Below are 13289 nucleotides of genomic sequence, written 5' to 3'. Positions count from 1 at the left end.
ACGGTAAGCAATTATATATGTATGGGTTGTCCACATACTTTTTTCAATATTTAGGAACTGACACACAAATGAGATGTCTAGCTATCTATAAAACTAAGTTAAATCCCCTATTTCATTCTTTTATTGCAGAAATTCAATCGAGTGCTTTTTTATTTCTTTTTTTTTTTTTTTTTACTTCCCCTTTTTAATTTACCTTGGAGTTCAGTAAAATGTATTGATACTTTGAAACATATCACTCTGCGAAACAAATTCACTTGTATGAAGACATTTCCTCAGAATTTCTGCATCACTCATACCCCATACCCATAGTTTGATAGCCCAAATTAGCAATTAATGCATTACCCATGTTAACCAGGTAACTATGTTTCCTTCTTATTCAAACACAGTATATCTTAGTACCATTAATATAATCAAAAACACTTTTCCCCAGTAACTTTAATAACACAAAAACGATAGTTTAATACGTGGATTCAGAGTATCCACTTCCAATGGATTATATGTAAATCCGCTACCGTCTGCTTCCATTAGGGTTCTCGAGAACATTTCTGGTTCCGTATTTGTTAACGAAATAACACCCGGACAGGACCGATATTTTCCTGCTTTTATATCCAAACAAAAAGGCTCGCATGGCTTATGATATTTGTCTGTTACACTAATGAATGCCTGACTCATCCCTGAGCCAGGATTTTTAACTCCAACGAAGGCATAAACCCACTGTGGAATAGAAGCATCATTAGCAATATAGCTTCTATATGTTCCGTGGTATGTAATTCCATTCGATTGAGCTATTGCTACAGACTTTGAACATAAATCATCATATCCGGATCCTAAATATTCACAACTACCTATTACGTTTTTCCTAATAGATTTGTGTACTGCATTTCGAACAATTATTTTAATTGGAACATAAACCCAACCATTTTCATCACCCGAGAGAACGGTCATTCCATTTTGAGGTGTAGATAAATGGTTGGTGGTTATTTTCCTTGGTGGTTCGAGAACACGTCTTCGTGGTTCGTTTGCCTCAACGCTTACACATTTGTCTGAAGAATAATCACATTTCAGAAATGGAGAGTTCAGACATAAAGGACATTTTGCAAAATCGTCGTACCTATAAATATGATTATGAAAATAATCACTATACCCATCGACATTCCTCATTGGAAACAGTCGATCCATGTATCTATCGGGTTGGTGAAATTTATTATCGATAATGGTGTAATCATCTTGTGGATCGATATTACGATGACGTAACTGCGAACAAAATTTTTCCCAAACTGCATCGATAAATGCATGATGAATCCAGAAGAATGGATCTTGAGAACTAGTATTGAAATTGTTCATTTGACCCCCAATGAAGGCGTGGACCATATTATGCATACTTTCAACATTGGTGTCGCGGTCAGCTGTAGGAGTGGTAATTTGAAAGTGGTGTTTTTTCGCTAACATACGATCTATAAATTCATAAGAAATTGGATTCCCAGTTTTACCAAGATCTCGAACCAACGGAATATTTCTTATTGTCTTCCAACCTGCAAAGGGTCCTTCTTTTATTGGACCTTTGCCATTCCCGAAGAACTCTGATGTAAACATGACGGATTTGGTAGGGTCATTCATATGGTGGTCTAACCTTGAATCCCAGTAACATAATGTTACATTAGGGTTAACTCTTCGGAGAAGCTCTTCAAATCTACAATAAATAGATATTACTTATTGTGTACGTGTTGTTTTTTAATTTTGTTATAACTGAAGTACGATAAAAAGTAAAATAACCAAAAAAAAGAACAGATCACCGAGAAAAATTAAGAAAGGAAAGTCCCTTATCAAAAACTGTCGTATTGCTGACTAGGTACAGAAATGTTCTTATGTTTTTGGCATTAAATGACATTTTAATACTCTTCATTTCAGTATTTGATTTCTTTCACTCTGTTATGGTTTTAGTCTCACTAAAAGTCATATATACACAAAAGCACGTCTGACCTGCCTGAATTATAAATCTACATTTTTAGTTAAGAGTTTTTTCAACCCTTTCATAACAAGAAGATAATGTTGATAGAGAGTATTTTTTTTTTCTTCAATCTAGTGTACTGTATACTGAGGAATGTAGAAAAGGTACAATAAAGGTGGGAGATACCGACGGGACATTAAAACTCATCAGGCGGAAGATACCGACGGGACATTAAAACTCATCAGGCGGAAGATACCGACGGGACATTAAAACTCATCAGGCGGAAGATACCGACGGGACATTAAAACTCATTAGGCGGAAGATACCGACGGGACATTAAAACTCATCAGGCGGAAGATACCGACGGGACATTAAAACTCATCAGGCGGAAGATACCGACGGGACATTAAAACTCATCAGGCGGAAGATACCGACGGGACATTAAAACTCATCAGGCGGAAGATACCGACGGGACATTAAAATTCATTAGGCGGAAGATACCGACGGGACATTAAAACTCATTAGGCGGAAGATACCGACGGGACATTAAAACTCATTAGGCGGAAGATACCGACGGGACATTAAAATTTATTAGGCGGAAGATACCGACGGGACATTAAAACTCATTAGGCGGAAAATACCGACGGGACATTAAAACTCATCAGGCGGAAGATACCGACGGGACATTAAAACTCATCAGGCGGAAAATACCGACGGGACATTAAAACTCATTAGGCGGAAAATACCGACGGGACATTAAAACTCATTAGGCGGGAGATACCGACGGGACATTAAAAACCCAACTCTCAAAGGGAAACTGACAATGGCATGACTAGAACTGAATGAATCTAGACAAAATACTTAGTCCAATTTTTAACTATACTTACTTTAAAATATACATTTTATGCCAGCCAAAAAAATTGGAACCAAAATGAATAGATTTCACTGCTTCGTTTGTATGGTAATCAGCAAAATAGTCATAAACACTTGGAAACATAGACTGAAATTATCAAACTTGAATTTACTTTAATAAGTAATATTTAGTTACTACTTAATTTTCTTGGTTGAAATAAGAAAGGAACAAAGCCCAAGGCTCCGTGTTGAAGGCCGTGCCTTGACCTATAATTGTTTACTTTTATTAATTGTTATTTGGATTGAGAGTTGTCTCATTGGCACTCATACCATATCTTCCTATATCTATATATCTTTAATTGTTTAGGTTTTCTTCTATGTTTATTGTCCCTATAAGAAAATATTGTCCAAATAATTGCTGTATTTCTGTATAAATCATAATCAGTTAATATAAATGTGATTTACATACAAAAACAGGTTAATAGCAAATGTAAACTTTTAAGAACAATTACATACGGGTATGTTGTGTGCTCTATGGTCGGGTTGTTGTCTCTTTGACATATTCCCCATTTTCATTCTCAATGTCAAGTAATAAATCGTTTGTATATTGTCTGCTCTATGGTCAGGTTGATGTCTCTTTGGCGAATTCCCCATTTCCATTCTCAATTTTCTGTGCTTTGATATTTGTGTTTTTATATTGACACAGTATATTTAAAGCAAACTGCCAAAGTCTTAACTCGACAAGAAACTGCTTTAAAGCATTATAAGATAGCGGGACTTTAGAGGCGGAGAATCCTTTTCCTTCATTTATAATTATCGTATGCCTATCGTACGGTGGCAGAATGAGGCCATGCAAGAAATATTTTTTAACTTGTTCCCACAAGATAATATGTTCTTCCCACAAGATAACATGTTATTCCCACAAGATTATATGTTGTTCCCACAAGATAACATGTTGTTCCCACAAGATAATATAGTGTACCCACAAGATAATATATTGTACCCAGAAGATAATATAGTGTACCCACAAGATAGTGCTTCTTGGAAAATATATAAAGTATATAAACAACTGCTTCTACTAAGTAAACGTAATATAATCTCAAGTACATTTGATTACTAGTACAAGTATCAGTCACCAAACAATTTATACGTCTTATAACTTCAACATTACCTACTTTATCATTCTTTAAGACGTTGATAGCGTCAACCATTTCCCGGAATTCTTCTCTCGTCAACTGCCTGCACTCGCGTCGAATCCGTTTCGTTGGATGCCAAAAGAAGTCTTGTCTAAGTCTCAGTTGCATGTCAGGGCCGGTGTTAGGTATCCAATTTGGGTTGTCGAACTTTGACAGTATGCACCTGTATTCTTTTTCGGCATCTTGATCTCTGCATTCTAATATGATACCAGGATACTGGGACGTTATGACCTCAGATACAATTAAAAATCCCGAATTGAATAGAACTACCAAAACTAATTGTGCATACTCCATTGTTGCCTGAAAAAATATGTTTACCTATAATTATACAGCTGATAAAACATTGCTTCATACATACTTTTTTTGGTTATGGTGGCATTTTGTTAAGGAGTCGGTGGTGGGTAGGAAAGGTGCAAAGAGTTAAAACAACAATTCGCCTTGTAATAGTTTATAGTTTAATCAGTACTAAAATAAATAAGAAGATGTGGTAAAAGCGCTAATGAGACAACTCAATCCAAGTCAAAATGTATAAAAAGTTAACAACTAAAGGTTGCTTTGCTCAAACCGAACAGCAAGCTATAAAGAGCCCAAAAAATTACTATAAACAGGAAAATCAACGGTTTATTCTATATCAAAAACGAGAAGCACTCATGAAACACATAAAAAAATGACACCCACTAAACACATTTGTTTTTGAGCGATTTAAATATAGATTTAACAGATACGATAGAATATGCTTTTGAAATGGGGCGGATAACAAGAATTTTGGAAAATGGTTTTTAAATCCGTTTCTTAATCACAAAGTTGCACTTATCACTTCAATCAATCCATTTATTGTTGTTTTCATGCTGACGATTTTTAACAGCTTTTAAATAATGTAAAAACATGTTAGATTAGTGTAAAGCAAGCTGTATACGCAAGTGATTTGCATAATGAAGAAGTATAGAGAATAATATCGCATATTTTTACGGTATTTGATAACAACAGATGTTAATTCACCCCTCGTATATCACATTGTGACGCCAAATATGAAAAAATATTTATTTTCATTGTATAGTAGGGACTCTCAATAGGACTTTATCCCCCTGGAACCTTCCCGAGCATCATCATGCATTTGGTGATACGTATTCCTAGTCTTTGTTGAATTACATGCCAGACAAATTAATCCAATTTTTGTAAAAAAAATCAAAATCCAATTTTTGTAAAAACAATTGGAGGAGGAATTACCATAAAATGATTGCAAAGAATCTGGTCATTGTTTGCACAACCAAACCGAATAATTAATGTTTCGGCAACAGGAAATACATAATTAAAATGGAAAGGCGCCAGTTTTGATATCAAAACTTCAGGTGACCTCTGTCAGGAATTTCTCACCTCGTACAATTCATGAGGAAGTGAAAGGAAATGAAACACTCCTAGCATTCCAAGCCCCAAAAATACTTTGTGGCATATTAATCACTCAGTCTGTTGTTCGAAATATTGTACCGAATGAACAACATCACGTTTTTAGAAAGAATGAATAAGCTATCTCTTAATAAGACCAAAAAGGAGGACATTCTTCCAACGCAAGAGCAATTTGCTGCCCAACCCTTTGAGGAAGATGAAATAGACTTGACCCTGTCTGTGACAAACATTAGTAACACAAAGAGGAAGGAGGAGGACAAAACTGTTAGTGATTTTGCCGACACAATCTCCACAGCGATTGTCGACTTGAGGAATAAGATGGACACACGATTGGCCATAGCAAAAATCCAGAGAGGGTCTGGCCTACGCATTGAAAACAGAGGGCAATATTCCACCATTTTGCAGGTTTAATCTATCCTGCAGACCTGACGTTAGTACTACAACAATGTATAGGGAGTTACAGGAGATGTGGATCACCCAGGAGTCCGCATGCAATTATAGGTGCAAACCTGCTGACGGAAACAATAGAGTTATTTGTTGCCAAATTGGCTTATGCCACTGGTGAATAAAAAAAACCTTTAGACAATGCAACAGAGGTTATAGGAATAGCCAGCAAAGGTGCCGGTGAAGCGCGTAAGGAGCTTCATAAAAGATTCATAGAAATGAAGGATAACCAAGAAAAAACTCTCCTTGAGTTTAAAACTAACATTAGATCTCGAACTAATAATACAGAGCCAAAATGGAAAAAGGGTGCAAACAGGAAGAATTTTAGAAGAAGAAAACCTTATTAGAGAATAAAAACATTTAAGCATACCGAATGACAAGATACAACTTCACATCTTTTTGGATCTATATTTTAATGAACGATAAATATTTTATTGTTTTCATTAATAATGTATGGAACATAAATTTCAGTCATAATTAAAGGTATGGTGATTTGTATGTTATTTTATTTATACTTGTCTTATTGACATATCATTCGGAAATGAACACCAATCAGATTTGTTCTAACACGACCCGATTTTGTTGATTCGCGTTAGGCCAGAATTTTTTTATTATCTGTTTAACGAGATCCGCCGACTCCACCTTTCCCGATTTTAGAATAAAAATAAAAGTAGTGCTTCTTACTTTTATTATTATTTTTCCCGCCGACTGTTACGAAATCCTCAGAAAAAAAATAAAATGTGTTGTTCACGATACTCGCTTTCAGTCAATTTCGTTATCGGTAATATTTAATTTTTACCAAGTCAATGAAACAGCAATTTTCATTTAAAAGTAAAGAAATTCAAGGCATAAACGTCTTTAACGATATATTTTCTTCTAAAAGATTTTAAGCTGGTGGCATGCTTTTCATACTTGTTACACGAGAGCGTACATCAAATCATTCTAACTTTCGGCAAAATCAGTTATTACTTCATCAGAAATTGATGAAATTAGCCTAAAGTAAACTTGTCATCCATGTATTGCATTAGAAACGTCATATTCCTTTCCAAATAGCGTATCAAACATCGTTTATTTTTGTAAATTTTTCTTCGTCCGACATTTAAATTTGTAGAACTATGGATCGGAATCGGGATTTCATCGGAAACGGACCCGCTATGACCGAAATCCGGATTCTTGATATAATGACTACAGACGCATGAATGGCACTGCTGACAGACAAAAAATGATCCCAAAAGGGAAAATTACGCATTCCACACGCATTAACATACTTTTGGTTAAATCTTCTTGATTAATGTATATATTTCCATGTATAAGCATTGTTTCAATTTGTAGATTAAAGTTGCTTAACTCTGGGACTATTACACCAGAGACATATACACTGTATATATATATATGTCTCTGCATACACTATGAGGTTCCTGACTGGGTGACTGGTATATACATATATAGTGTATATGCAGCGAGGTTGATATATTTGAGTGGTGCCATGAATCTATATAAGTGGAAATACAGAATCAAAACATAGTTTTTATGTTTATATTTATTAATAGAAGGGTTAACCAGAGACATTTCATTGTTCTTGTATTTTGATAAATTCTAAAAAAAAAAAAAAAAAGTCACTTATAATGGTTTTATTTTTATTATTAGTGTCGACTGGACCAATTTTGCACTTTTATTTTTTTTTTTTATTTCACCCCCTCGACCCTAATTTTTTACAAATTTTCTCGTTAAACAGATAAAATAAAAAGTCTGGCCTTAATATCAAGCTAGCCACATTTTACTGTGATAACAGAAATGGCCAGACGCTTTAACAAAAGTGATAAAAGGAAGAAATATAACAAAAGACAAAAGAATAAAGTTGCAATGCAATGTTTTGAATTAAAACATAAAATCAAGCAAGCAAAAGAGCATGTCATTAATTTATCGCAAAGGAAATTAACGGACAATGAATATCTTCTTCTGCCCAAAGGTTTGAAATTCATTCCTGCTCCATCCACAAAACGGGCAAAAAAGGATTGACTGAAAGACTTTGATAAGTTTACAAGAAAAATAAGATGCAGATTTCTATTTCATCAAAACGAAAAGGGAGACATGCATCCTTTCAAAGAAAAAAAAACAGGTTATACGCCACCCTATAGTTGCAACGCACTTGAAAATCATATTTTCAAAACAAAACATGAACTGTCTTCAATGCAGACTCGAAAATTTAGAGATAATTTGAGTGCTTTTAAATGACAAATCGATCATTATTAAAAAAGCTGACAAGAGCGACAATGTCACAATTTTAGATAAAAGTATTTACTTATCTGAAGCAAATAGACAGCTTGGTTCTCACCATTACAAAAGTGTTGATCATTTTGATTTCAAGCGTCTTAGAAACAGTTTGAATGAATATCTAATAGGTATGATCAACAGGAGAACACTTGACAGAGATACTTTTAATTACCTTATAAATGGTACATGTAATAGAATAAATTATGGAGCAGGACATATGCACATACTTCCAAAAATTCATAAATTGAATCAATCTGACATATCAGATATAAAATGCAATGGGTTTAATATTCATAACATAGTTCCACCATCTCTCAGATCGGCACGAATACAGAATATATGGTCCGAGTACACAGTTATTTCGTAGTGCATTTCCTTTAGACAATAAATGGAAATAAAAAAAATCCCACCTGCGCTCTCTCCATAATATTTTTACAGTGTGTTGAACTACTTTTGGGACAAATTATATCAAAATTATAGAAAACTTCATCAGCTCTAACTCAAAATATGGACAATTTTATGTGAAGGGGGGCTTGAAATCTTTTGACAGCTTCCGAAATGCTAATTTTTGACCTTTTTCAACTGGACCAAATCACTACTTTACATTATAATTCATGAATCAAATTTTTTTACAGTGTAATTTTATCCCCCTTCTTGCTACTTGAGGCATAAAACATAAATAAATAAATTTGGAAGGGGTATAAAAAAAATTGACAAGTAACACACTGTCCACAGTAGGGACTATATTCGTGGACAACGAAAATCAAGGGACGATAACTGTGTACTCGGACCATATAAGCCGGTTTGTCGATTGTTTGCTTGTGCCTATAGTGCAAAAACAACAAACATACATAAAAGACACATCAGATTTTATACACAAATTGGAAACAATTAAACCACATGTTAATTGTCTGCTACACAAATGTATGCAGTTTTGATATAAGCCAAATGTTTACAAATTGTTGAACTGATGAAATATTATCTTCAGTGAGAATTGCCTATGATGATTTTGACAAATCACGATACAAAATAAAATGCCCACCCACAGAGGATCTACTACACCTCCTTAGATCTGTCCTCGTAAACAATATCTTTGAATTTAATGGACTTCTATATCAACAATATCTTGGTGTAGCTATCGGGGCGTGCTGTTCCCCAGAATGTTGTAACATTTTAATGTACAATATCATGAAAGAAATTCTTTCAAAATTCCGTAATAGAAATAATATATTCTATTATGTGAGATACATGGATGGTGGCTTTATAAGATACAATGGCAACAAACAAGAATTGATTGGTTTGTTTGAGTTAGCTAATAGCCACCATAAGTTCCTTAAATTCACATATGACATTTCAAATGCTGAAACTACATTTCTAGATGTTCATTCATTTAAGAAAGAAGATTTCTCAATTATGTTTTCATTGAGAAATCTTCTTTCATATTATGTTTTCATTGAGAAATCTTCTCCCTTTAAATTAATGAACATCTAGTAATGTAGTTTAAGCATTTGAAATGTCATATGTGAATTTAAGGAACTTATGGTGGCTATTAATTAACTCAAACAAACCAATCAATTTTCTGGATTTCGATCTAACCACTCATGTCAGACAGCCCTTACCAAATTAATTGACACCTGGCTCAAATGTATTGATAATGGTAATGTTGTAGGAACAGTCTTTCTAGATTTAAAAAAGGCATTTGATCTCGTTAATCACAGCATTCTCTGCCATAAATTACATTTATACAAAGTCTCTTATCATTCAATAAAATGGTTCGAGTCGTACCTGTCTAATAGAAAACAAAAAGTGTGCTCTGGTAAAACAGCTCAGAATCTAAATGTATCAAATATGGGGTTCCCCAAGGGTCCATCTTAGGTCCCCTTTTGTTTGTCTTATTCATAAATGACATGACTTTAGAAGCCACGCATACAGCCATTGATATGTATGCTGATGATACAACACTTCATACACATGGAACAAATAAGGAAGAGATAGAAAGGAAACTAAATTACGATGCCAACACCATAAATAATTGGTGTCTGAACAATAGGATGGTTATAAATCCCTTAAAAACTACTTCTATGTTGATTGGAACAAATAAGAAACGGACTTTGCTAGGAAATGATATGAATATATGTATACAAGATAGCCCAATCACACCCGTTGAAATACAGAAACTTTTGGGTGTATATATTGACAAAAATTTGGACTGGAAATTTCAAATTGACTATGTATGTAAAAACTTAAGTTCTCGTATCGCACTGCTATCTAGAATTAAGAAATTTTTGGATATAAGTAGTAGAAAGCTGTTTTATAATGCTTATATTCTGCCCATATTTGATTTTTGTTGCTCAATATGGGGAAATTGCTATTAAGATGGATATAAAAAAAATCTTAAAATGCAGAAAAGAGCTGCAAGGATTGATACTTGATGCACCAATACTAACACCTAGTATAAATTTATTTAAAGAGCTAAAGTGGTTGAATTTCAAATCTCGCATTTCATGTCATAAACTTATTCTTGTTCATAAAATTCTAAACGATGAAGCACCTGATTACTTAAAGGAACTCTGTTGTCAAATTGTTAACCTACATAGTAGAAATCTAAGGTCATCTGCAAATAATAATTTAGCTGTTGTACGACCAAACACAAATTCAATGAAGAAATCTTTTGCATATAGCTCATCTATACTTTGGAATAAACTACCAAATGAAATAAAATGTTGTGAAAACCTGGACATTTTTAAACAAAAATGTGTTGATTTCTTGTCTATAAATGATTTATAACAACTTACTCAAATATTCTAATGATTTGAATGTTATGTATATATATATATATATCAATGAATTTATTTTTCTCTTGTTCTACAGACAGTTTATAGTTAGTATGAATATTTCATTTACATAATATGTTAGAAACTGTAAGCTTTGTAATATTTGTACTTTTTGTTCTTTGTGAGGGCCTCAAGGTAGATTAGCGAAAGCTAATTGAGTCACCCTCTGTAAATAAAGTCATTACTTACTTACTAAATAAAGTCATTACTTACTTAATTCTTGGATTTGAAAACGCACTTTAAACCCACAAATTCATTTTTATACCTTCATCGGAAAAGTTGTCACATTAGACATGTGTTTTCCGTTTTTATCAAGGGTGAGATTATACGATACATCAGAAACACAAATAACATGGATGATTTAGAACAAATTCTTTCAAAGTTCAAATTGAACTTGATAAAGAGCGAATACCACACGTCATAATGAATCTGAGAGAACGATATATTTTCATAGACTTCTTAAATAATATAACCTAGCATTGCTTCATTACGTGATAAACATGTCCATATAATAAATAACATTATCTCAAAAGTGATTACTATTAGTTTAACATAGGACCCTATGGGAAATGCATACAAAAGTCTTCTTCTAGAGAACCACGGAATTGAATGAAATCAAACATAGCATGAATAGTCCTTTCCTTATGAGGTGCTGGCCAAGTGTTGTTACAGTCCTCAGAAAATAAAAAAAAATGACACCCGAAAGTCATTCGTTTTTCGTCTTCATTGTCCCGGGTCTTCCGAATGATTTGACTCGTGTGGCACTGACGAGTCTCGAGTTGACCAAATGCTAATCTGACGTAATACATTATAAGCTATATATCTTGGTTGATCTTATTTATTTATATTTTTTTCGTGTACGTAGTAAAAATGTCCTTCAAATTGATTGATATATCTATTGTTTAAAAATAAGAATATGGTTTGATAGCTTATGTGACAACTAACTACCAAACAGAGTCTACATAACATGAAGAAGATGATTGGATGTAGGTATAGGTTACTGTATACCCCACTATAGATACCTGCACAGCCATCATCAGTGTACAAAAGTCATACGCTATACTTAAATTAAAACAAAGGCCCCGAAGTGTTTGTTTAACGTTTAGGGGCAAATAGTAAATGCATATTCGGGATGAAAAGAAAGTAAATCAAACCTTAGATTAATTCATATTCTGCAAAGTGATCTTCCTTCAAGCAACTTCTTATTTTATCGGTAATGAGTTTGTTCGGGTAGAAGAAAGGGAGTCTAAGACTGCCGCAAACATGAGAGTATGGTTGATGAAACCATACACTTTGCCTTTCAGAAGGCTACCTGTAGATCCCATAAAGACGTGCTGCAAGTGTTATTAAAACCTTCAGAGAGTGTGGCACTCGTCTAACTTCCCGTACATCCGATTTAGCATACTCCTTTAAATCAGACGTGGCTGCGTGTTTATACATGTACATTCAAAAGGACTTTCAACTCCAGCAATAGGTAACTAATATTTGTGATGAATAGTAGAGATTATCATGAGTATTATATATATATATATAACCCTAGTCAACCCAAGAATACAAGCAACCCTTTGGACAGATTCAAACTTTACCTCTTGATAAGCGAGATTTCAATCCGTAGCACATCAATTTGAAAACTCGTCATTATCAAGGCCACCAAGATCCCTCAACCTCAACTTTTGGAATGTGGAACTGGTAAAAGTTATTTTTTTCTCACATTGAACGTTTTTCTGAAGATAGATCAAAGAATAGACAGAAAAGTGAAATAGAGGGAGCGGGGTTACAAAGAGATACATAGTTTTAAGAAAACTGAATGACTATATTAATCTTTCACTTCAATTTATCTTCTGAGTATAATTACTTTGAGGAGACAAATAAGAAATCTTGCATGTTTGAAATAGGCCGATAAATCTTAGCAAAAGTCTCTGTACTCAAACAATTGTATATTCGTAAGATCTTCATTTTTTAGAGTCGATACGTATTTCGAGCCTGTATACCAAGATATAAATTTCCAAAAACTATAGAAACTCTTCGATAACATAAAAATTCAGGAAATAACCAACACAAAAAATTAACAAAGTAACGATAACTAACTAGTCATATTTTTAGTATTATTCTTATTTCAAATCATGTATGAGTTTACTTTTTTATGCATACCTCCCTCCCTTGGAATGTACGTTTATTATGCTTTTCTTTACATTTTAATTTTAATTATACTTCTAAAATACCATTCCGAGTGATAGAATGTACATAAACATGTAACATTTTATTCTATTCATCATTTCACAGTTAATCTAAATTAACAATAGGCTTAAAACGTGTTACATCTTCAAATGATACATG

At 33.6% G+C, this 13289-nt stretch overlaps 1 protein-coding gene across 1 annotated transcript; it reads right to left on the bottom strand.

The window, feature by feature from the left end:
• Nucleotides 1-417: 417 nt before the first annotated feature.
• Nucleotides 418-4290, bottom strand: LOC143081814 (tyrosinase-like protein 2). Its single transcript, XM_076257501.1, has 3 exons — nucleotides 3976-4290; nucleotides 2836-2948; nucleotides 418-1690 (listed from the first exon to the last, which is right to left on the bottom strand). The coding sequence occupies exons 1-3, from the start codon at nucleotides 4288-4290 to the stop codon at nucleotides 436-438; spliced, it is 1683 nt and encodes a 560-aa protein (XP_076113616.1). The 3' UTR covers nucleotides 418-435.
• Nucleotides 4291-13289: the final 8999 nt, after the last annotated feature.

The sequence above is a fragment of the Mytilus galloprovincialis genome, chromosome 7 (genome assembly GCF_965363235.1).
Source record: "Mytilus galloprovincialis chromosome 7, xbMytGall1.hap1.1, whole genome shotgun sequence".
Lineage (NCBI taxonomy): Eukaryota > Metazoa > Mollusca > Bivalvia > Mytilida > Mytilidae > Mytilus > Mytilus galloprovincialis.
Note: the sequence above shows the minus strand (reverse complement) of the source record. Positions and strands in the feature narration are given on the sequence as shown.